At 42.3% G+C, this 26,471-nt stretch overlaps 1 protein-coding gene across 1 annotated transcript in view; it reads left to right on the top strand.

Moving 5' to 3' along the window:
• LOC134585739 (NXPE family member 4-like) overlaps nucleotides 1-3,466 on the top strand; it is a 140,805-nt gene extending 137,339 nt beyond the window's left edge. The window contains exon 6 of the mRNA XM_063441200.1: nucleotides 2,897-3,466. Within this exon, the coding sequence (XP_063297270.1) occupies nucleotides 2,897-3,444 (548 nt within the window). The 3' untranslated portion in view covers nucleotides 3,445-3,466. The remainder of the gene's footprint in view (nucleotides 1-2,896) is intronic.
• Nucleotides 3,467-26,471: the final 23,005 nt, after the last annotated feature.

The raw sequence follows: 26,471 nt of genomic DNA, 5'->3' as shown, positions 1-26,471 counted from the left end.
GGTGGTATATTGGAGCCAGTTGCCCGGGTTATTCCCGGTGTCTATAGTGGGTGCCTATTAGCCCTTTGAATATGTAATCGGAACATATGAAACATGTTAGATAGGTAGGGAAGGTAAACAATAACATATAAAACATAAGAGGCACATAGTGTGTGTGTCTAGCGGTGTTGGCCAGACCAGTAGACCGATCTGTATGTGTAACATACCTGCTGTTGAGGGTCTTGATAGGTTGGGTTAAGACTTAGTAGTGTGCTAAGGCTCATTTTAAGTGGGTATGTACAGCTAATTGCAGGTGTTAGTGGTATTCCTGGACCTAGTCCATGCCAACATGTTTATTATAGCATGTGGGGCGTTCTGATCTGCACTGAATGACTGCTTCTAGTTTTGGCAGTACTGTAGTACTTCCCTCTAATTGCTTATCTGAGGTGTCAGCTACGCCGGTATACATGGGAACTTGCAGAGTGTAATTATGCTAGCATGCATCTAGATTGAGGGAGGCAGGGAAATTAACATGGGGGATAGAGATAAACCTCTAGCAAAAGTTAGTGTTTACGAATGTCATTCTAGTCCTTGCTCTTTAGTCATGGAGTAGGCTTGTCAAAAAGGCAGATTGCTTAGCCTATGCCTGACAACGGGTGAGTGTAGCAACACAGTCCCAAGTCCCTCTTTACCGCACTCCATCTGCTCTGGGCTAGTGTGGGTGATCTCCATGCTTTGCCATGGTTCTGCCTGGTTCCATCTGGGTCTGTTCCCCAAGAGGCTCCCGAACCGCCATTTTGGGGATATCGAGGTTGTCGTTGCGGTTCGCCAGCTCTGACTGTCATTCCTTGCCTCGCATGTGTATGCTTCTGGGTGGGTGATTTTAGAGGCTTGATGTTCCCCCTCCGGGTTCTCAGCCTGGGAAGTTGGCAATGGGCTTTGGGTTTAACCAGACCTGGCTTTTCCTTTGCTGGCTTTGCCTTTTTGGTTGCTCTTGGTGGTTTCCGTTGGTCGCCCACGGTGTGGTTTAGCTTGACCGGGTGTGAGTTTCTGTGCTCCACTTGTCCCTGTGTCGCTGCTAGGTTGCGATCCCTTCTGCTCTGCAGCTTTTGCCAGAAGCTGCAAAAGAGTTTGTCCAGGCGCTGTTCCAGTGGCATTTGCAGGCTGTATGGTACTGCTACTAAGTCAGCCGCCGCCATTTTGGCTTCATTGACTCTGCTATGTGTTTGCATCAGGGGCTGGTTAATGATTAAATTCCGCATGCAGCTTGTGTGTACCGGGATGTCCCCCTCCGGCTGGGGGGGGGGGAACGGGGTGTTCAGGCTCTTTGGCATTTCCAGCCGGTCTGGTAGCCGGGAGATCGGCAGCGTCTCCCACACTCACCCCGACTGTAGGCCGCATTTCACCATCGGGCTTAGCTTGTCCAATCAAGCTCAAAGTCCGCCCGTTTCGTGTACCGGGGTGTCGCCTGTCCTCCGCTGAGTTAGATCTGCCTAGTTGTCGTGGGAAAGGTAACAAGATTGTCGCCCTCAGCTGGTTCTTGGTCGGAGCGCGCGGTTCATGCGGCCATTCTGCTTGGCGGTCAGACCCCGCCCCCGTCCTATTTATAGTTAAATCCCCCCTCTAATAATATTGTAAAATGCTTTATAAATGGCGATAATAATAATAGTCACACCCCGTCACTTGAGAAAAATACTTCCTTATCAAAAAGCTCAGCCACTAACAGCTCTGAACAACAACACAACCTGCATTAGGAGCGGACACCCCGTGAGACATATAGTAAGTATATCACTACTTGTTAGTTTTTCTGTCTTAAACCAAGTTGTGAATTAAAGGCAGGTCTGTCATGTTACATGATATTGTTTTATTAAAATGTACTGTTTCTTTAATGTTCATCTTAAGTTTGTCTCTTGGGCCACTCTATAGTTTGCATGCTGCTTCAGGTACTCCCCTCGCCCTTTCCTGTATTAGTGTTTTTCTATGCTGTACATTCATATGTGACTTATATCTCTCCTACCTGTATGGAAGAATCGTTCTTTTACCTGTTGTAACTGCACATTATACAGATCATACGACGGATAAACATCGCCAGATCTTCTTTCATGTGAGTTGTGACTGAGTAAACTATCTGGGAAGGTGATTTGGAATGAATAATCTCATCAGGGCAATGAGCGCCATGTGCTCCTGAAAACCACATTCATAGCCTTTGTAGCCGTTCCAGAATAAGTTCACTCAGTGCTGTTGGGGCCTTTCATAAAGCAGTCTTTATAGCATGATGGGTTGTGGCTAAGGAGGCAGTCTTATGGTGCAGCATTCTGTAAAACATTTTATATATTTTGTAAAAAAAATTACAATGATTTGACCATGCAAAAAATAATTTAGCAAATGCATTAAAGTTGTATTATTGTCTGGAGTGTGGTGTTTTTTTGTTGTTTTTTTTTACTTCTGTGAAGATTTATTTTAACCTTGCATTTGATTTATGTACCTAGTGGCACTAATATCCTATATACAATAGGGGTTTATCCACTAAGCATTGACATTTTATTTTGAAATACTTTAGGAGTGAAAATAAAATACAAAATCTGATGTAGAGAGGAATGAGGTACTCAGAAATAGTGAGAAGGAAAGATATAAATCTGGGAAGCAGAGAATGAGTAAAGACAGAGGTTTAAAAAATAGTTTAGTTGGGCCTGAGAAACGGACAAGTGTAACATGAGAGAAAAATAGGAAAACACCAAAAGAATAGACTGGGAGAGAGAAAGTTTCAAGGTGGGAGAGTTGGGATGCTAAAAAAACAAGACTGGAAGGAGGTGAATTATTGCAGTAAAATACCATCACTTGCACATGGGTATTTGGTTGGTATGCTTATTCAAGTATATGTTACTAACATTCACTTGTTTTTTTTATCTTCTTTTAGTCATAAATTATTTTACTTACCACGAGAGGCAATGGGCCCATTGGCAGAAGACCCTAACAGCTCTGAATATGGAACATGATATATATGTCTCATATAAAAGGCATGGATTCCCTCTGGAATGTTTTGATTTCTATTATTTTAAAGAGGACAGGTACACTAGTCGTCAGATTGATCATAAAGCTGGAGGAAAAGACACCATAATTGCAATTACCATGGGACAGCACTTCAGACAATTCCCTCTTCAACTCTATATTAGAAGGGCTCTGAACATTCGTCGAGCCATAGAACGTCTTTTACTGAGAAGTCCAGACACTAAAGTCATCATTAAAACAGAGAACACTAGAGAGATGACTGCTCCAGTAGAAAGAATTGGGGACTTTCATGGGTACACACAATATCTGGTAATGAAAGAGGTTTTTCATGGAATTAATGTTGGCTTTGTTGATGCCTGGGACATGTCAGTTTCATCAGCAACATCAAATGTTCACCCACCAGGATATACACTTCAGGGTATCATGAGCTTGACTTTCACATTTGCTTGTTATTAAAAATGCATAACTACATAAAATACTTGAGGGATATTTGGTTGTTTTCATTTTATTCATTTTTTAATATGTTTTATAATGAGAGTCTATCCTCTGTCCATACTCCCACATCTGATGCTCGCCTTCAAAACTTCTCCAGGGCTGCACCTTTTCTTTGGAACTCCCTTTCGCTTCTCCGTTAGACTTTCACCCAGTCTCCACTACTTCAAAAAATCCTTGAAAACACACTTCTTCAGGAAAGCATATAATTTAAACTGTTTGCGGTTTTTCATCCCCCCCCCCCATCCCCCCCCCATGACTCTTCTCCTGTAACTGTCAAAAATAACCTACTAAGTTCCCAGTGAATACTTTTCTACCAACCTATTTTATTATTACTACTACTTATACCCTTTGTGTCACTATACCCCACTCCCCCTAGCATGTATGTTCATTGAGCAGGGCCCTCAACCCCTCTTTTTCTGTGTGTCCATTTGTCTGGTTACAATTACGTATCTGTTACTCCACCCATTGTACAGTGCTATGGATAATATATGGATGGATATATAAATAACAAAATAATAATATTTATAAACCCATGTGATGTAAAAAAATATATATATAAAAACATTTTATTCACAAAACCAGACCATAATAACTCCAAGGGTATAAAATAGGAAATTAGAGCTGAAAAAATAAGAGTTACAAGTTAAAACAACTAAATGAAAATACTCATTTCAAAATCAACATTTAATTCATGGGGGACAAGGTATCCTAATCAAAAAATAATTGAATTTAATTCCTGCTTAAAGGGAAACTATAGTCACCAGAATAACTACAGTTTATTGCATTTGTTTTGGTGAGTATAATCAGTCCCTGCAGGCTTCATTCAGTAAACACTGTTTTCATTGTTCTGTGATAAAATATGCCAATTTGTATAAAATATTTTTTTTATAGTCTTATAATTCAATAATTCATATTACATATATAACGGAAATCATTCATTATTTTTAACAGGTTTGAGTTTATACTCTAACAAGTTCCTTTCTTAGCTCTTAATTTTACTAGTTTCTTGATCAAGATTTTTTTTCTAAATTTTCTTTCAAAATCTCTGCTTGTACTTCATAGTTTTCAGTGTTGGAACAGTTTGGAACAGTTTATTTGCAGTCCTAAAAATACAAAGTGAATGTACCAATGAATGCAGTCAATGAGTTAATAAAGGCTCTTTAACCCCTTAAGTGCTCTCGTTGCTGATGTTAGGTTCAATATTTGTTTGAGCAGACGGACTAGCTGGTGATGTCTGAACCTTGTCATCAAATCTGGAGGTACAGATATAGGCAGTTCTGAGATTGGGATGATGTTCCCATTTGCAAGCACATGCTGTAGTCTGCAGGGTGATGGTAGTCCAAGGCTGGCCGTGATTCAGGTGGGATTAATCTATTAATCTACACTTTTTTAATCTACTATAGGAATAAGTGATATTTAGCTGCTGTAAACACTCTGTGGGTATTCCCAATATCCCACCACAAACTAGTAAACACCAAAGAACAAATAACTTGGGGTCTGGTTGGTATATCCCTCCCAAACTCCCAGTTAGAGTGCAGCGCTGTGTGAGTATGTGCTTATATATGTGCTTATATATGTATATGCTTATATATATGTATACGTCACTCACCCTCTTTTTAATCTTGTTGGGGGGTGTACATAGAAGACAAAAAGAATATACAAAATAATGGCACAGTATTGTATGTTAACAAAAGGTACTTATATAGTGTGTGAGTTAAAATTCACTCACATGTATTAGAGCTTTTTCAGCTTTAAGGCTCTAAACTTCCAGGCTTCCGTCTCTTTAAGGTAGACAACTATGACCCCTTTTCCATAGACCTTTACATATGATCCTCTCCACAGTATATATGGAAGACAGGAATAGAAGAGAGAAAGAACTCTGGGTGCAGTATTTTAAAATACCAGTTGAGCATATATAGGAATAAATGAATGAGTGCTCATCTTGTATAGAGCATTAAGTCACTGGCTCTAAGTTTTGCAGGCTTAGTGTCAATTTTTGGGGTGACACTTCCCCTACCGGAAAAAAGTGCAGGATGCAGTTGTAAAAAACATATATATATACCGAATTTATGATGCAAAATAGTAAAATACCAATTTAAAAAACAACTACTATGTAAAATAAAAAATAATAAAATAGTATAAATACTACTATAAAGAATAGCGGTGTTCCACTCTGCCAAGACGCGTTTCGCTCAGTATATCAGCTTCCTCAGTTGGCGTTAATCTGTGTCCTGCTTGTTCCGGTATTTCTTCATTTGAAAAGCCCGCCTCTTTTCCGGTTAACCAATCCTTGCGGCTTCCGTTCTGATGTGTCTTGCGGCATGACGTAATTTCCGCTTTGGCTACAGGGAACTCCAAATCCCATAGTCCTTTGTGCAATCAATGAGCAAGGAGGTTCGCATAATTTGGGAGGTAGCAACATTAGAAAAATACATAAGAGATAAGATCACCCCAAGGGGATTGAGATACAACAAATACCCACCTTAGATAAAGGGGAGGAAGATTTTATGGAGGAATGGCAAGAAATGTTAGAATCCTTTTCCGTTACAACTATGAACATGATAATTAAGAGGAGGAAAATTACACTTAAAAAATTAGATGAGGAAATTAATACAACACAGAATTTGTTGTTGAACCATACATCCCCAGATTGAGAAAATTGAGACAGAAACCATAGAGGTAAAAAAAAAGGAAATATAAACGAGACAGGTATGATTATGATAACAACCAGGTCATAACATATGATAAAAAATATAACCAAATATAACCACTCAGATACACAACGTCAAAAGTACCCTAGGCAAAACCACATTTTTAATGACTTGAGGAACACACAAGTAGAAAAGTACGCAGATGTGGCCAGAAAAGTAAATGTACAAAAGAGAGGTAGGATACCCTCTAAAAATAGACAAGATCACCAGTGTGATCACCAGAGTGTCACCAGTGAGACACTCAACACAAGACTTTAGACCCATGAGGCCCACTCAAACAACGGAAGGGAATGAGAGAACAAGAAGGAAAAGTGAAAGATCACTCATAATTACTAGAAATAGAAAAGAATCTCAAATCAATCACACTTCAACATATAATAGATTTAATATTCTGTCAGACGTACATAGAGGTGATGACAAGACCAATCTCGCCACATTGCATTGCAGAAGCCTGGTTGCCCGCCTGTTGCCCCTGGACTATGGCCCCATGTTAAAAAGCCTTCTTTTCCCCTGCAGCAAAGGACTGTTCGTGCCTTTCTGCCCAGCGGTCGGTAGATTCAATCTACCGAACAAATAACCAAATGACTGGACCACCTGTATTGGGAGTGTGTCGGCAATTTACCTCCCAGAAGCTGCGGTTAACTGCAGCTTAATTGACAAATGCTGGGTGGCCTTTGTTCGTTTGCTGAACACGTGGCGCCGGACATTTTAGAGTCCCGAATGGCCAGCTGTGTTCAGCGCCCAAACTATGGAACTGGACACTGACACTTATTTGCACGAACGCCGCTGAGCCGTCAGCCTCCTTGCTTCTGCATTCGGTCATTTAACCGGATGCCTGTTCATTCGGTAGTTTAAACCGTATGAACAGCATTACCCCAGATAGCCATCAGGGAGTCTATTCGTATGGAGAACAGACTTTGTGAACAGTTTAACTCCACGGCGATTGGACTGTGTGCATAGGATCTAAGCGCTATTCTGTACTTTTGTGCGCTCAGATCCTAGCTATCTGGGGATGGGTTACATGTATATAGTTTATGTGACAAATGTAACATTATGTATTTTATTGTATTTTAGTGTTTTATTGTAACCATGTGGTTAATGGAGTTTTGCCTCTGTCCTTGGAGATAATTGGATTACTTCCCAATTATCTCCAGGATAGAGGGGAGGGATTGTAATGTACTGTGGGAGTGTTTTAACCCTGTATGCCTGTGATTGGTCATTTTACCATTTGTGTCTCAGTCTTCCATCTGGTCCCCTAAGGGAGTGTCCACCAGGTGGAAGACCTGCATAAATACCGGGCAGGTAGCCCACATTAAACCAGACCACTGCTTGACCCTCAACGAGCTCTGTCTCGTCTTTGGGGGGATTTACTGTATGCTGTTAGAGACTGATTGCCAGGAGTGTAAGCGGCTTGGGTGCTTTTCCTGACATCAAGATATGTCCACACAAATCTCAAAGAAAAATCTACCTTTTTTCCACATAATTTCATTTCCAAAGAAATTAACACATTCAAACAGTCCGTTATGCAAGATATAAACAAAATAAAACCTATTAGTAAAAAGCGAAAGAACCTTAGCAAAGAAGAATGGCTAGCCCTAAAAGCATTGCAAACTAATACAGAAATGGTGATTAAACCTGCTGATAAAGGGGGTGGAATTGTAATAATGGAAACAGCAAAATACATACAGGAAGGTAGAAGATTAATAGAGGATCCACAGACATCTCAAAAACTAAAGGGTGATCCCACGAAAGATATAAAGAAAAAATTAAAAAATCTGTTAGACAAAGGAAAAGAGGAATACATACTGGATGACAATGAATATAGATGTTTGAACATTATTACACCAAAAATACCTGTTTTTCTCATCTTCCTAAGATACATAAAGATCTAATCAACCGTCCAGGTAGACCGATAGTCTCGGGCATAGATCCAGTTCACTATCGGAGTACCTGGACAAATGTTTACAGCCAATTGTTCAGAAGACTCCAAGTTACTTAAAAGATACCCTCAGCAGTATACAGACATTACAAGAAATACAGTGGGAGCTGAATTATTTCATGGTTAACGTTTCCTTGTATACCATTATTGCACACTCTAAAGGTATAGAAGCGGTAAAGTTATTTTTAAATGAAAGTGGGGTGTACCCTAAAGAACAGGTTATTTTTTTTTTATATATTCTTTATTTTTGCAGTGCATATGAGTTAACAACATACATGGGGTACCCCAACGGCAATCCTCATGCTTTTTCTTTATAAACATTTGTAACAATAAGGGGTATGTTTATGCATGCACAATTTTATAAGTAATAAGCAGTTTGGTAGGATTGTTCACGATTTGGTATCTCTTAGCTGTTAAGTAGTAGTATAGCATTTGTGAATCAAGTAAGATAAGCAACGCTTGGATGGGACTGCTGGAGTCTAAAATAAATGTGAGGTTACATGCTAGCCCATTCACTCCTGCATTTGCTAAAGTGGGTACTGTGCATTTACATGTTATATATACGCAGGAGTGTGTTGTGGTATTGGATTGACTCTGCAAGGTTAACAAGGGTTTCCAGGCTATAGGGTTGGTCTAATGTCTGAGAATCGTTTCGCAAGTTACCCTCAAGTTAGACTGCACTACTGTACTGTGTGGTTTGCACATGTCTACAGTGGCCAGGTAAATACTAATATTGACAGCATGTTAGTGAGTAGGAGCTTAAAATAAGGCAATGTGGACTATCAGGTTTCGTCAGCGGGGATGCTTAATCTGAAAGGTTAGCCGCCTTATGCCTAGCTGTCCCTGCACTATTGTGCACTGCCCTGACAGTTTGTGTATTGGGTGGCTCATTCGATGCCCACTGCTGGTAGGCTACCACCCCAGAGCACCAAGGTCTCAAAGTCCCAAAGTCCTTTACACCGCTGCATCATGGCTGCCGTCAGGCAGCAAGGTTCTTGTCTCAGACCATTTCCCCTGGGTCTATTCCGTGCCTGTAGTGGGCGCTGTAGCACGTGTCTCTTCTGCCAGGTTGATTTGGGAGCATGGGGTCGGTCTATTCCTGACCAGCATGTGGTAGAGCCGCAATGAGGCTGGTGAGTGGGTCTGCGTTGGCACCATGTCCAGTGAGTGTGGGTGTTGGGCGGCTGCGCGGGCGCTGATTTGCTTGCGGGCAGGTGAGTAGGTGGTCGCTTTGCAAAGGTGGGAGGTTGTAATGGGGCTTGTAGGCATAAGTAGGGTGCTGTACTCCAGCGAGCTTCGGGCCTCGTCGGGTTACTTTGAATGCCAGTCAAGGTTGTGAGAGGTATCCCCGTGTACCCCATCAGCTGGAGGTCCCGGTGGGCACCAGTATGGAACTGTAGTTGCCTTTGGCTCCTAGTTGGCTCTGATTCTTCAGGCCCTGAAGCGGGAGCTCAGACAGAGCACGTCTGATCCCGCCGGCGGTCAGGCCCCGCCCCCAGAACAGGTTAATTTTATATTAGAAGGTATAGAACTTATTTTATCTAACAACTATTTTTGGTTTAATAATGATTTTTCTTTGCAAAAGGTTGGCAAGGCGATGGGGACCAGGTACGCTCCAAGTTATGCTAATCTCTTTATGGCATTTTGGGAACATACTTTTATTTCAACCAATACCCACTGTAGAGCGAACCTGGTCTCCTACAAACGGTACATCGATGATATCTTTTTCATTTGGAAAGGCACGGAAGAAAGTTTAAGGTCCATTTTAAAGTTTTTAAACACCAATGATTGGGGAATTTTTTTTTTTTGAATTCTTTATTTTTGTAGTGCTCAGATTGACAAACATTCTTATATCGCCACGACAGCAGATATAAGGTGATGGCATAACATAGAATAAACAGTGTCATGGTGAATATTGACAGCACAATTTTTAAAATGAATCAGGCTAAATAAATATGTCTCCAACATTAGTTTCAATCAAGTTTACAGTTGCGTAAGGGTATGGTAGACATTGTGATTAAAGTCAGGAGCTAATTAGGTTTAACAGCTTTAAACAGGGATGCACATTCGAGGCTTGCTAAAATATGCTAGTCGTAACCCTTGCTTATCTAGGAGCTGTCCTAATGTGTTGCATATCAAATGTATAGTACAAGTTTAAACAGTTAAAGGATACACAGGTAAAATATGAACATGGCAGATTTATGTGTGCCTATTGCTTTATAGTAGGTCGTAGGAGTAGGAGTACAAAGCCACTGAGTGCCAGAGTGTATAGACATAGAGCTCTAAGTTGCCTTGTAGTAAAGCAATAGCATGACTTAGGAGGAATGAGTGCACTGAAGGTAATTAGCACTTGTGCGTTTCTAGATGAGTGCACGTTCATTATAGTAAGATGCTAACGTGTTGCATAGTGGTGTGATGGGAGTTGGTGTATGGTGTGGCGATACATTACAGATAGTCCCAAAAAGTAGAAGCAAGTCCATGCAACTCTTAAGCAGTTTAGTCCTCCTGAGTGAGGCTCCATCTCCAGACTGCCACTGCCTCCCCTCCGTGCTTGTCATCCAATTCCTGAGCGTCGCTGGGTGTGGGAGCATGCAGAAGTAAGCCAAGGTGCTGCCGCTCTGGCGGGGGCGGGGGTGTCCCTCTTGCCCCAGGCAGGTGTGTAGGCCTGCGTCTTCTGGCCTGAGACTCGGTGGCATCTATTGCCCGAGTGTCTTCCCCTCGTGGGGATGGCGGTAGGTCTGCCGTTTGGTTGCCGCTTGAGAGTCCGCCCTTGTGGCCGACGCTTGCGGGTCTTAGCCCTCCTGGCCTTCCGCCCGGGTGGTGAGTGTCGGCTTACGGTCGGTGAGTGTCGGGTAGGTGAGTGTCGGCTTACGGTCCGGTGCTGCGCCCGAGGGAGTCCCCCTCTCACCAGGCCGCCCAGAGCTCTTCTTACTTGTTCCTTTAGCGCACCGTGCGCGTTGCTGGAGCTTCTCCCAGAAATTGTGGAATAGGGTCGCCGGACCTGGTGTCCTCACGATGTGTATAGGCTCGGTCTGGGTTCGTGGCTTGGACCGGGATATCCCCCACTGGTCCCGGGGGGGGGTAGGAAGTTTGAGCGTCGAGGTGGTCGTGGAGCAGGTAGGAGAAAAGGAGAGCAGCCGTCTCCCCCTTACCAGCCATTCTGCAGGCCTCGGTCACCGTAGCTTGGGATCTCTGGTAGGTATTCCTTCGAGTAGGGTGTCTAAAGGTGCCCCTTGAGAATCCCCGTTCCATAGTGCCCTATTAGAGTGGATCTGTGCTGAGTTTGTTGGGTAAATTCCCCGAAAACAGGCAGAGAGTGCAGGAGCTCAGTTCTGGCACGTCCACTCGGCTTGGCAGCTAGGCTCCGCCCCCGGGATTTTTTTTAACCACAGAATACAGTAATATAAATGTCATTTTTTTAGATTTAACCATAAATATAGATCAGAATCACATTAAAACAAAAACTTACTTTAAGTCTGTGGATGTGAACAATTTCTTAACAGCTGCCATTTTTTCCCAATGGTTAAAGAATATCCTTAGGTCCCAATTCTTTAGAATTCGTAGGAACTGCACAGATACAAATGTTTTTCAAGCACAAGCAATAAGAGTCAAGGAACAATTCAATGAGAAAGGCTATGAGGAAAGTCAACTTGTAACAGCTATGGGAGAGATAGAAAAAATGGATAGATCCCAACTTCTGAAGTACAAACCGAAAAAGAATATTGTACCTTTTATCTGTAATTACAATCAAGCCATAAAATTCAACAAATTATAAACAAACATTGGCCAATTTTAAAGAATGACCCAATGCTACATGCAATATTGCCAGACAAACCCAAGCTCATATATAGAGGGGCACCCAACCTAAAAAAAATTAACCCACAACCATATAAAAGAAAAGAAAAACAGGTCGCTCTTCCACCAAGAAGGCTTCTTTTGCTGCGGGAATTGTCTAGCATGTAGGAGCACAAAAAGTATGAAAAGACAGTTCACTATGTTTCAGGGTCCAAAAAGTAAAAAGGAATATAGAATAAAGGATATGTTAACATGCTTTTCAAAATGGGTTATTTATATATTAAAATGCTCCTGCAACTTATTGTACGTTGGGAGAACTAAAAGACCCCTACAGGTCAGAGTAAATGAGCACATATGCAACATCAGAAAGGGATATGATAAACATAGTGTCTCTGTACACTTTAAAGAGACACATGCAAGTGATCCTCAATTTCTAGAATTCTTTGCGATCCAACAAATAATGTTAAATTGGTAAGGAGAAGATGAAATCAGGAAATTAGGAAGAGCAGAGACTGAGTGGATTTTCAACTTAAATACTCTAGCCCCATTTGTATTAAATGCAGATTTCGAGTTGTGCCATTTTTTATAATTGTTTAGATTTTTAGTAGTAGTTATATATTCTTGTTATAAAAATAAAAATTTTAAAAAAAATGTAAAAAAAGAAGGGAAAAGGGAAGGGAAAAAAAGAAAAGGGAAAAAAGGAGAAGGAAAGGGAAGGGAGAAAAAAGAAGGAAAAGGAAGGAAAAATACTTTTTTTTATATTATTTTTTTTTACAATACTATTAAGTGGATATATGGATCTGATATTCTGACTATTGGATTACAGCGACATGCTTATATACTACACACAGATGTATGTTAATGCACTTTGTATTTGTGAAACAAGAAACCACAATTCACTTTATTTCACTTCTACCTATACACTTTTGAATGTGTTTTAAGAGCATGTTTTTCACAATATATTATATGTGTATGTTATTGAGACCTTGAAATTATATTCTGAAAATCTAATAACTCGTCTTTTAAACTTTCTACAATTATCATATATAAACCTTTTAGAAGTATCACCATTTGATGTTTTTATTTTACATATAGATGAAAGAGATATATGGGTATACATATTCCCTGCTGGGCATTAAGGAGTTAAGATTATATTATTTTAATAGATGGATGCTTACCAGCTACAAAAACAGATTTGCCTCTTAACATTATAAGAACACTGATACGTATTTTTCTTTTTCTTTTTTTCTCAATTGTATGAATTTATTTTATGGTCTGAGTTATTGGTATACAGAGACAATCATGGACATATAAGTAATATAAATTGATACCGCACTCATTGTTGATACAAAGCGGACCGGAAGTGTATCAGTGTGCACAAAGGACGATGGGATTTGGAGTTCCCGGTAGCCAAAGCGGATATGACGTCATGCCGCAAGACACGTCAGAACGGAAGCCGCAAGGATTGGTTAACCAGAAAAGAGGCGGGCTTTTCAAATGAAGAAATACCGGAACAAGCAGGACACAGACTAACGCCAACTGAGGAAGCTGATATACTGAGCGAAACGCGTCTTGGCAGAGTGGAACACCGCTATTATTTATACTATTATTTATACGATTGTATTATTTTTTTATTTTACATAGTAGTTGTGTTTTAAATTGGTATTTTACTATTTCGCATAATAAATATATACTGTGGAGAGGATCATATGTAAAGGTCTATGGAAAAGGGGTCATAGCTGTCTCCCTTAAAGACACAGAAGCCTGGAAGTTTAGAGCCTTAAAGCTGAAAAGGCTCTAATAAATGTGAGTGAATTTTAACTCACACACTATATAAGTACCATTTGTTAACATACAATACTGTGCCATTATTTTGTATATTCTTTTTGTCTTCTATGTACACCCCTAACAAGATTAAAAAGAGGGTGAGTGACGTATACATATATATAAGCATTTACATATATAAGCACATATATAAGCACATACTCACACAGCGCTGCACTCTAACTGGGAGTTTGGGTGGGATATACCAACCAGACCCCAAGTTATTTGTTCTTTGGTGTTTACTAGTTTGTGGTGGGATATTGGGAATACCCACAGAGTGTTTACAGCAGCTAAATATCACTTATTCCTATAGTAGATTAAAAAAGCGCCACCATTTGCCACACCTATCTGTGTCTGTATATTTCTTTGGGTACTTAATTAATGACTCGTTGAGTCGCCATACCCATTGTTTCTGGAAGGGGGTTGGTGAAGTGATTGTGATGATGACGGGTGTGTGGTCTGACCAGGACATTGGTGCTATCGTGGCTGAGAGTAAGTCATCCAGGTGACGATGTTGAAGGGAAAATAGTCAATACGTGAGTAGGAATTGTGGGGTGGGGAGCAGAATGTGTAGTCTTTCTCGGTATGATGTAGTGTGTGCCAGCAATCGGACAGGACAAATTCGTATAAGGGTGATATCATGCCTTTTAGTACGTGTCCCGGCAGAGTCAAGTTACCCATTGTGGTATCCAGTCTGGGCTCGAGGGGTATATTAAAATCGCTTCCTAGTATTAGGATGCCTTCACTGAAGGATTCCAGTGCTATGAGAATCTGGGGTGCTTATGCATCATAAAATGTGTTCTTGGAAAAACACAACGGATATGTGCAATGCCTTTGGCTCTCTCAGCGCTCCCGCCCATTTCTGCGGGGAATTGCATTGATCGTGTATAGCGAGAGAGCAGGTGTCATGTTCCTGAGCAGGTCAGAGAGGAGACGATTGTCAGGGTTATTGGTTGAAACTTTTTGTCTTTTTAGACATAACAATTTACTTGTAAGAAAGAATTAAGGCAATATGCCACAAAACTGATACTTTGAGAGTTAAAACAGAATAAAGGCAATATGCCACAAACACGATATCTTGAAAGTAAATGAATAAAGTATTTTACATACAAGTGGGTTTGACATCTGTGGAATGTCACACTGCAGCCAGGTTCAGGATGATACAGCGTTGAAATGGTTAGATCTGGTAAGTACTTTCAGTATAATATAGTGCAGGTTGCTTAACCCCTTAAGGACACATGACATGTGTGACATGTCATGATTCCCTTTTATTCCAGAAGTTTGGTCCTTAAGGGGTTCAAGGATTGTGCAGAGTTGTAGCAGTTGAACCAGGTAAATAGATTACAGAATAATGTAATACAGGTTGCTTACAGGATCATGCAGTATTGCAGCAGTTGACATAGCTCATTCGCTTAATCTCCTTAACAGCAATAAGCGTCCATTTATTTGGAATGAAAAAGCTCAATCAGCCTTCAGTGAATTAAAAAGAAGATTTACAACTGCTCCTGTTCTTCAATTGCCTAACCCTACATTTCTTTATGTTCTGGAAGCGGATGCCTCAGAGACAGCTATCGGAGCAGTCCTTTCTCAACACAAAACACCTCAAGATCCTCTCCATCCAGTCGCCTTCTTTTCACGTTCCATGTCTCCCGCTGAAAAAAACTACCCTATCGGTGAAAAGGAATTACTGAGTATAAAAGCAGCCTTCGAAACTTGGCGACATCTTCTTCAAGGAACAAAAAACCCTATAGTGGTCTATACGGACCACAAAAATCTTGAATATCTTTACACTAACAAGACCCTCTCAGCCAGACAAGTAAGATGGAATCTTTTTTTTACTCAGTTTAATTTTCAAATTGTTTATAGACCTGGATCTAGAAACAAAAAGGCCGATGCCCTTTCCAGAATCCCCCAAGGTCTTAACCTGAAGGACCTTCCTGAGCTATATACTCCTCCCTATAAAATTATTGGGATTATCTCATCCCTAATTGATGACATAAAAAATCTAAAAGAAGAAGATCTTGAACTTCCCAAGTCAACTAAATTAACAAAGAAAAACTGCATCTTCTATTTCAAAAACAGGATTTACATTCCCCCCTTATTTAGGAATAAATTACTCAGAATGATTCACGACTCTCCTTTGGCTGGTCATCCTGGTATAAAGAAGACCCTAGAATTATCTACAAGACATTATTGGTGGCCTCGCCAGGACAGAACCATTGAATCCTATGTCAAAACTTGTCAACCTGCCAGAGGTCCAAGCCTGAGCATCATCAACCATTTGGTCTTTTATTGAACCTACCTATCCCGGAAAGACCTTGGAAATCCATCTCTATGGACTTCTTGGTAGAACTCCCTCCTTCTCAACATTATACCACCATTCCCGTAGTAGTAGACCGCTTCATGGAAATGTCCCATTTTATTCCCTTGAAGAAGTTGCCCTCATCATCTGAACTTGCTAAAGCATTCATAGATAACATTGTGAAACTTCATGGACTTCCTGATGAAATCATTTCAGATAGAGGGACTCAGTTCACCTCCAAGTTCTGGAAAGAAATGTGTTCTTCTCTACAGATTCAACGCAAACTGTCCTCTGCCTATCATCCCCAAACCAATGGGCAAACAGAAAGGGTTAATTAATGCGTAGAACAATATCTGCGATGTTATTGTTCATATCTGCAAGATGATTGGATCACATGGATGCCTATGGCCGAATTTGCATACAACAACTCCATTCACACCAGTAGTAAAATGACTCCCTTCTTCTCAAATTATGGGTTTCATCCCTCTTCGTTTCCCAACCACACCATTCCTTCTTCTAACCCCACCGTTTCCAATCGAAACACTTTTATGTCCTCCCTATTTCTCAAATTACGTGAAAATCTTAAACTCGCATTGTATAACCAGAAGAAGTTTTTTGATACCAAAAGGCAAACTCCTCCTAATTACAAGGTAGGCGATCTTGTATGGCCTTCCTATAAGAACATAGCCACCAACCGTCCCTCGAAGAAACTGAGTTCCCTCTTTCTTGTTCCTTTTCGAGTATTGACGATCATCAACAATAACGTTGTTAAATTGAAACTTCCTCCGACTGTAAAACTTCATCCTGTCTTCCACGTTTCCTTACTGAAACCTCACCTCTCCGACCCCTTTCATAGGGATATAATTACTTCTCCTGATCCTATTATGGTACAAGGTGAAGAAGAATATGAGATCCAAAAGATTCTGGATTCACAAATCAATCGTGGCTCACTGCAGTACCTGATTAGATGGAAAGGTTACGGAATCGATGAGGACACTTGGGAAGACTCCTCTGTTGTTCATGAGGACAGGTGAACTGCCGCATTTCACAAACGTTACCCGTCCAAACCACGTCGATAGCACCCAGAGGGTGCTCCATGAAGGGGGTGTACTTTTATGTCCTACCTCCTGGCATTACCGCTACCATGGCACTTCCGGGTAGACGGAGCTCCACCACGCCCCCTTCTCTGATGCGATCTCCCCACGCTACATAGGGAGACCGCGCCAGATTCAAAAAGCTGGATTATTGAAAGGCTTCCCCTCGAACCTCAAACCCGGCTAGAATTATTTATCTTACTGTTACGTGTATCGGACCCGGACTGGAAATCGTTGACTCACCTTCTCCTCTCCTCGACCACGGATTGTATCATGGACCTACTAATTAATTGCCTCTTGCTACTCTATTGCCAATCTGCTGCTGCTTGCTCCGTTTAACCGATTAACAACTTCCAAATATTTAAAGCTACTGTACCTGTACTATTTAGTACATTCTCTCCAATTAAATTCATTAAAAAAAACCTCCATCAGCTATCTGCAGTTGTGTTCCATATATTAATCCAAATATACATTACAGTCTTATATGTAGCAAATAACATCTTGCGGTGGGCAGATGGTGGTGGTTTCGAGTGGAGGGCACGGTGTGCTCTATCTATATACAGGCGTGCATCAGGAGGCCTCTCCAGGATCAGGTTGAACAGTGGGATAAGTGTTTCCCGCAAATTTTCTGGGCTTTGCGATTGATGCAGCCCTCTCACTCTAATGTTGTGCCTGCGGCTCCTGTTATCTAGATCTTCAACATGGAGCTGCAGGTCTGTGAGTGCTGGACACAAGGCCTCAGGGCCCGCGGTTTCCAGGGAGAGCTGTTACTTTGACCCTAACAGTGCCACATTAGTCTTTTATTATTATTATTATTGGTATTTACATAGCGCCAGCTTATTCCGCAGCGCTTTACAATAAAATTGTGTTTATGTTTTCTTTGTATGTATTCCTAGACAAAATAGCACCCAGGACAAAAGTGAAAGTGTGTCTCAAAGACATAAAATCTGTTTATTTGAAAATATTTAGGCAAAATAATAAAGATCAAAAACACACAAAATAATTCAAGAATCAAGACAAAGCTCAAATATAAAATTTATTTTTCCTGTGTTCCTTTACTTTAACATATTAACTTGACATCTGAGTTATTTTGAGGATGTTCTTATTAAATGGGCTAGATTCACAAACATAACTTTGCAAACCACAAGACAGGAAGCTGTATCTAAGCTGCATTACCACCAGATATCAAGGTTGAGTTTAGATCTAGACTGTGAAATAGCAAAAAGTACAAAAAAACAAAAAGAAAATAATAATGTGTGTGTGTTCCTAATGTGAGAGTCTTAGGTGATTGAGGAAGAGAAATTAAAATATAACCTTCATTTAACTAATTAAGAAAAAAATTAATTTAGACACACATATATAAGGTGTGATATAAAACAATAAGTCCTGTGTTCCCTGTATAGGATAAATACAGATGTTGTGTGAGCCATATGCTAAGTATCACTACTAGTGATGTCCCGAACTGTTTGCTGGCGAATAGTTCCCGGCAAACATCGCTTGTTCGCGTTCGCCACGGACAGCGAACACATGCGCTGTTCGGTCCGCCCCCTATTCGTCATCATTGAGTAAACTTTGACCCTGGCCTGTACCTCACAGTCAGCAGACACATTCCAGCCATTCAGCAGCAGACCCTCCCTCCCAGACCCTCCCACCTCCTGGACAGCATCCATTTTACATTAATTGTGAAGCTGCATTCTTAGTGAGAGTAGGGACAGTGTAGCTGCTGCTGAATTGATAGGGAAATTGATAGCTAGGCTAGTGTATTCAAAGTCCACTACAGTCCTGAAGGACTCATCTGATCTCTGCTGTAAGGACAGCACCCCAAAAAGCCCTTTTTAGGGCTAGAACATCAGTCTGCTTTTTTTTTTTGTGTAATGTAATTACAGTTGCCTGCCTGCCAGCCAGCCTGTGTGTCAGGCTCACAGCATATACTGTGCCTACTTGCTCAGTGCCACCACTCACTCACTGGTGTCACAATAGCTTGCATTTAAAAAAAAACAAACGTTTTTTAATGTAGTATAATAGCAGTCAGTTTCCTTCACTAGTGTGCGTTTCAGGGTCTGCCAGGGCACTGCCCAGTGCCACCACTCACTCACTGGTGTCACAATAGCTTGCATTTAACAAAAAGAAAAACACTTTTTGGACTGTAATATAATAGCAGTCAGTTTCCTTCACTAGTGTGCGTTTCAGGGTCTGCCAGGGCACAGTGTCACACCAGTGCAACTCATATCTGGTGTAACAGTAGTGTACATTTAAAAAAAATTAAAAAAATTTGACTGTAATTGATTGAATAGCCGTTAGTTGTCTGCCAGCGTGTGTGTCAGGCTCACAGCGTATACTGTGCCCACTTGCCCAGTGCCACCTCTCATATCTGGTGTCCCAATAGCTTGCATTTAATAAAAAATAAACTTTTTGGACTGAAATATAATAGCAGTCAGTTTCCTTCACGAGTGTGCGTTTCAGGGCGTGCCAGGGCACAGTGTCACACCAGTGCCACTCATATCTGTTGTCACAGTAGCTTGCACACATAGTACCACTAATCGAAAAAAAAATGACAGGCAGAGGCAGGCCACCCCGCAGGGGCCGTCGTGGTCGTAGCTCTGTGATTCCCTTTGGCCCTAGAATAATGCCCAGTGTTCAGAGGCCACGTACCCTGAACTTGAAAAGTTGTGAGGTCATAGTTGACTGGCTAACACAGGACACCCAATCTTCTACAGCTTCCGCTCGGAACCTCAACGCACCATCCTCCTCCAGCTTAGCTTCGGGCACCTCTCAAGTTACCACTCGCCCGCCTGCTGCCACCACCAACACTAGCACAACAGCCGCTTCACTTGGTATGTCAGAGGAGTTATTTACACATCAGTTGGAAGAAATGAGTGATGCGCAACCATTATTGCCAGAGGATGTAGATAACAGGGATATGTCTCAGTCAGGCAGCATTACACACGTACGGTGTCATGATGATGATGTTGTACCCACTGCTGCTTCCTTTGCTGAGTTGTCAGATACAAGTGAAGCGGTTGATGATGACGATACGTCCGTGGATGTCACGTTGGTGCCCGCTAGAAGAGAAGAAGAACAGGGGGAAAGTTCAGATTGGGAGACAGAGAGGAGGAGGAAACGAGTTGGAAGCGGGGGAAGGTCGTCGCAAGGAGCTAGTGGCACAGTCAGACAGCATTCATCGGCACCCGGGGTCAGCCAGACAGCACGCCAATCAACGCATGCTGTTGCCACCACCAGAATGCCGTCATTGCAGAGCTCAGAAGTGTGGAATTTTTTTGTGTGTCTGCCTCTGACAACAGCGATGCCATTTGCAACCTGTGCCAAAAGAAACTGAGTCGTGGGAAGTCCAACACCTACTTAGGTACAACTGCTTTGCGAAGGCACATGATCGCACATCACAAACGCCTATGGGATGAGTACAAGCAGCACACAAACTCAAAGCCGCCATCCTCCTCCTGGTCCAGCATCTTCAGCCACGTTAACCAATGCTGTCCTCCTTGCCACCTCTCAACCATCCACCCCTCCCTCTCTCGCCTTGAGCAGATCCTGCTCATCTGCCCACAGTCAGGTGTCTGTCAAGGACATGTTTGAGCGTAAGAAGCCAATGTCACAAACTCACCCGCTTGCCCGGCGTCTGACAGCTGGCTTGACTAAACTCTTAGCCCGCCAGCTTTTACCATACAAGCTGGTGGAGTCTGAGGCGTTCAAAAATTTTTTAGCTATTGGGACACCGCAGTGGAAGGTACCCGGACGAAATTTCTTTGCACAAAAGGCAATCCCCAACCTGTACTCGATTGTGCAAAAGGAAGTAATGGCATGTCTGACACACAGTGTTGGGGCAAGGGTCCATCTGACCACTGATACCTGGTCTGCAAAGCATGGTCAGGGCAAGTATATCACCTACACTGCGCATTGGGTAAACCTGCTGACGGCTGCCAAGCATGGAATGCGTGGCTCTGCAGAGGAGTTGGTGACACCGCCACGACTTGCAGGCAGGCCTGCTGCCACCTCCTCTACTCCTCCTACTCCATCCTCTTCCATAACCTCCTCGGCTGAGTCCTCTTCTGCTGCTGCGTCTTGCTCCACATCAATGGCACCCCCCCAGCTCCCCAGGTACTGTTCCACATCCCGGATACGGCAGTGTCACACTGTCTTGGGGTTGACTTGCCTAAAAGCAGAGAGTCACACCGGACCAGCACTCCTGTCCACCCTGAACGCACAGGTGGATCAGTGGCTGACTCCGCACCAACTGGAGATCGGCAAAGTGGTTTGTGACAACGGAAGAAATTTGTTGGCGGCATTGCATTTGGGCAAGTTGACACATGTGCCGTGCATGGCACATGTGTGTAATCTGATCGTACAACGCTTTGTGCATAAGTACCCAGGCTTACAGGACGTCCTTATGCAGGCCAGGAAGGTGTGTGGCCATTTCAGGCGTTCCTACACGGCCATGGCGCACTTTTCCGATATCCAGTGGCGAAACAACATGCCAGTGAGGCGCTTGATTTGCGACAGCCCGACACGTTGGAATTCAACACTCCTAATGTTTGACCGCCTGCTCCAACAAGAAAAAGCCGTTAACGAGTATTTGTATGACCGGGGTGCTAGGACAGCCTCTGCGGAGCTGAGAATTTTTTTGCCACGTTACTGGACGTTCATGCGCAATGCCTGTAGGCTCATGCGTCCTTTTGAGGAGGTGACAAACCTAGTCAGTTGCACCGAAGGCACCATCAGCGACATCATACCATTTTAGTTTTCTTCCTGGAGTGTGCCCTGCGAAGAGTGCTGGATCAGGCCGTAGATGAGCGTGAAGAGGAAGAGTTGTGGTCACCATCACCACCAGAAACAGCCTTATCAGCATCGCTTGCTGGACCTGCGGCAACGCTGGAAGAGGATTTTGAGGAGGAGGAGGAAGACCAACCACAACAGGCATCCCATGGTGCTCGTTGTCACCTATCTGGTACCCATGGTGTTGTACGCTGCTGGGTGGAAATAACCCAACCTTGTGCAAATGGGGTCTTTCATGCTGTCGTACCTGTTGAGGGACCCTTGTATAAAAAGGCTGAAGGAGAACGACCTGTGCTTGGTGTCCACGCTACTAGACCCCCCGGTATAAGCAGAAAGTGCCTGAAATGTTACCGAATTACGGCAAGTCGGAAAGGATGCAGCAGTTCCAAAATCAATTAAAAAGTATGCTTTACACAGCATAAGGGTGATGTCACAGCACAACGGGAATCTAACAGGGGAAGAGGTGAAAGTAATCCTCCTCCTCCCACGACCACGCCAGGAAGGACAGGACGCTTTACAGACGTGTTGTTGATGGAGGACATGCAGAGCATTTTAAGTCCTATGCATCGACACAGCCCTTCGGGATCCACCCTCAGAGAACTACTCGACCGACAGGTAGCAGACTACCTCGCCTTAACTGCAGATATCGACACTCTGAGGAGCGATGTACCCCTTGACTACTGGGTGTGCAGGCTTGACCTGTGGCCTGAGCTATACCAATTTGCGATAGAACTTCTGGCCTGCCCCGCTTCAAGTGTCCTGTCAGAAAGGACCTTCAGTGCAGCAGGAGGTATTGTCACTGAGAAGAGTCGCCTAAGTCAAAAAAGTCTAGATTACCTCAACTTTCTGAAGATGAATGAGGGATGGATCCCGAAGGGACTGACAGTGGGCGATACATTCGACTAAAAAAGGCCTGATGAGGGGGACTACTTAACACACCACTCCTATCTGGTGGCACATTAGATTGCATGCGCAGTGCCCCAAATTTGAAGTAGGAGGACCGACCAAGCATCTTTTTCCATCTCCCACTTCCTAAAATCGATGCCTTATATACACGTCCCCTGATAGGGGACGTAACAGGGATTAAACTGATAGGAATAGTACTACTTAACACACCACTCCTATCTGGTGGCACATTAGATTGCACGCGCAGTGCCCCAAATTTGAAGTAAGAGGACCGAACAAGCATGTTTTTCCATCTCCCGCTTCCTAAAATCGATGCCTTATATACACGTCCAATGATAGGGGATGTAACAGGGATTAAACTGATAGGAATAGTACTACTTAACACACCTCTTCTATCTGGTGCACATTAGATTGCACGCGCAGTGACCCAAATTTGAAGTAGGAGGACCGACCAAGCATCTATTTCCATCTCCCGCTTCCTAAAATCGATGCCTTATATACACGTCCCCTGATAGGGGACATAACAGGGAGTAAACTGATAGGAATAATACTACTTAACACACCTTATAATAACGCAGAGAGAGGCAATGCAGAGAGAGGAGTCTGAAGAAGAGGAGTCAGAGAGGAAGGTGGCTTTGAGGAGGTGGAAGACCAAACACAGCAGGCGTCCCAGGGGGCTTGTTTTCACCTTTCGGGGACCCTTGGTGTTGTACGTGGCTGGGTGGAGGAAGAGACCTTCAATTACATCAGTGAGGACAAGGAACGGGACATGGCTAGCTTGGTATCCAACCTTGTGCAAATGGGGAGTTTGCGGTTGTGCAAATGGACTGTTTGCGGTTGTTTGCGGTGCGTTAAACGGGGAGTTTGGTCTGTCACTGTGAAGCGGGCGTAACCCTTACACTACCTGATCGATACCTGATGTTTTAAAGCAGGTTATTCCAAACAATTTAGGAATGTTAACTGATTTATGCCATTTATGGATTAAAACCAGACTCTGCATCAACTATGTAATTTTCCATGGGAGTTTTGCCATGGATCCCCCTCCGGCATGCCACAGTCCAGGTGTTAGTCCCCTTGAAACAACTTTTTCCATCACTATTGTGGCCAGAAAGAGTTCCTGTGGGTTTTAAAATTCGCCTGCCCATGGAAGTCTATGGCGGTTCGCCCGGTTCGCCCGTTCGCGAACATTTGCAGAAGTTCGCGTTCGCCGTTCGCGAACCGAAAATTTTATGTTCGCGACATCACTACCCTTGTTCAATGTCCTACAATTTACCAATGCATACCTTAATTACAATTGTTTTAATAGCTGTTATTATGCATTAATTATAGGTGATTTTTCTGTCGCTTAGTAATCTAATTGCTACAGATTGAAGGGGATTGCTCTGGTATAACACTAAGGCTAATCCATTACTAACCAGCAAGATCCTCCTAACTTATTTCTCAATCCACAGAATAAATTACAATCATTTCTCATTATGTACATAATTCTCAAAATCACAATCTATTTTTTGCATCTATAGTTGTTCCTCCTTATGCTCACTTAAATAAGTCTACCGTCTTGAATACTTGTTGCATTTTTCATAGGTGGTCATTATGTGGCCATATAGTTGGTTGGTATGTAATACACTCAGCCCACATTTGTCCATATAGTAGGTTTAAAATGTTGCATATTCGGCACTAATTTGGCCATATAGTATTTTTTAATGCTTCAGATTTGACCCTCACACTGCCATAAAGTATGTTTTAATTATTCATATTCGGCCCTCATTTGACCATACAGTATGTTTGCTTAGTTCATATTCAGCCCTCATTCAGTCATATAGTATGTTTGGTTTTGTGTATATTCGGCCCTCATTCGGCCATTTGGCATGTTTGGTATTGTACATATTCAGCCCTCATTTGTACATATAGTATGTTTGGTATTGTGCATAGTTGGCCCTCATTCGGCCATTTAGCATGTTTGCATAAGTCATATTCAGTTGTACGTATTAAAGTCATTGCATTTGGCCCTCATTCGGCCTCACTGTTGGTACACTTCACGCATGTATTCAGCCCACGTTTGGCCATAGAAGTACTGAGGTACATACGGCCCTCATTCGGTCACACTGCTTATTTATTAATGTGTTTACGTTTGGTCCTCAATTGGCCCTCATACATACTATGCTTATGGTTGTAACTTCTGGGGAAGGACTGCAGATCTGGTTAGTTGTTTCTTGTCTCATTTTAACTCGGACTTAAGTTTCGGCCCACATTTATACAATAATTTGTACAAATGCACACTCGTTGTCTTACTATTAGGTTTGTCTCATGTAGATATATACGCACACTATAGGCAAGTCAAGTCTGGATACTGCCATTACACTAAAATTTGTATTAGCAGTAGCCACCCCAGTTATCCTTATGCAGTAATTTTAAGTGATGATACTTAAATACCCTGCTTATATGGGAATTCATCACTGTTATTAACTAATTATAGATGATTTTCTGTTATTTATTACAGTCAAATTCCTACAACGTTGGAGGGGCAGTTGGTATGAGGTATTTGTGCAGATAGGCTGTGTTTAGTTTTTGCCAAATGTAGCAATATGGCCAAATATCTCCACTTTGGCCTTGTTTGTGCATAAGACATTATTCCAAAAGTATTGAGGATTGTTCAGATGCAACTTTGCAAACCTAAGCTATGTTGCCATTTTTTTTAGAGAGAAAATAGGCTTTTTCCTGGAAACACTTCCAAAAAAACCATACTTGTTCTTTTTCTAATTATACTTTCATGAACTTTAACATTTAACATATAAACTGAGGCCTGTAGAGTCTGAGATAACTCTTATTTTTTTTGCAATTTTCCTGTTTATTGCACGGTCTGACCTTCAGGTGACGTTCACTCCTGGGAATATTGGCAACTAAATTTTTCCTCCTTCTTGCCGGCGGCCATCTTCTGGTCGGTGGTTAGATTTCCTGTTTGCGCACTTTTTAGGAACTGCCCTCTGCTACTGGATTTGCAGCTCTGTTAAACTGTGAGTATTCATTGCCCCCTGCTGGTACATTTGTTGTTACTGTTAAACTATTACAGAACACTTGCTTATCATAGCCTATTTTTTTGTTTTTTTTTATTTTCAGATTGCTCTCAAACTATACAAAACAGCTCTGTGCCTATTAGAGGATGACCCCCTCTTGCCTCTTTTATTGAGGTTGACCCCCTTATGCCTCTTTATTGCGGGTGACCCCCTTGTGCCTTATCTCTCAGGGTGACCCCTTATGTTTTTATTGATTACACAGGTTACCCTTGTCATTATTATATTGACAGTTTAACTGCCATAAATGTGGATGGACCCCACTGAGTCCCATTAAAGGTGACTGCATATTGTCTGGGTGAACCCCATTAAGAAAGCCCCTGCTTTTGCTTTGTTTGTGACAAGTTTGTTAACCCCTTAGGGCCCGGCCTGTTTTTGCGATGTTGTACGTTAAGGACCAGAGCAGTTTCAACACTTTTGTGGTGTTTGTGTTTAGCTGTAATTTTCCGCTCTCTCATTTACGGTTCCCATACAAGTTATATTTTGTTTTTTCAGGACAAGAAGGGCTTTCTTTACATGCCATTATTTGTATCATGCCATATATTTTACTTAAAA

Source organism: Pelobates fuscus, chromosome 2, assembly GCF_036172605.1.
Source record: "Pelobates fuscus isolate aPelFus1 chromosome 2, aPelFus1.pri, whole genome shotgun sequence".
Classification (NCBI taxonomy): Eukaryota; Metazoa; Chordata; class Amphibia; order Anura; family Pelobatidae; genus Pelobates; species Pelobates fuscus.
This window is presented reverse-complemented; position numbering and strand designations above follow the sequence as displayed.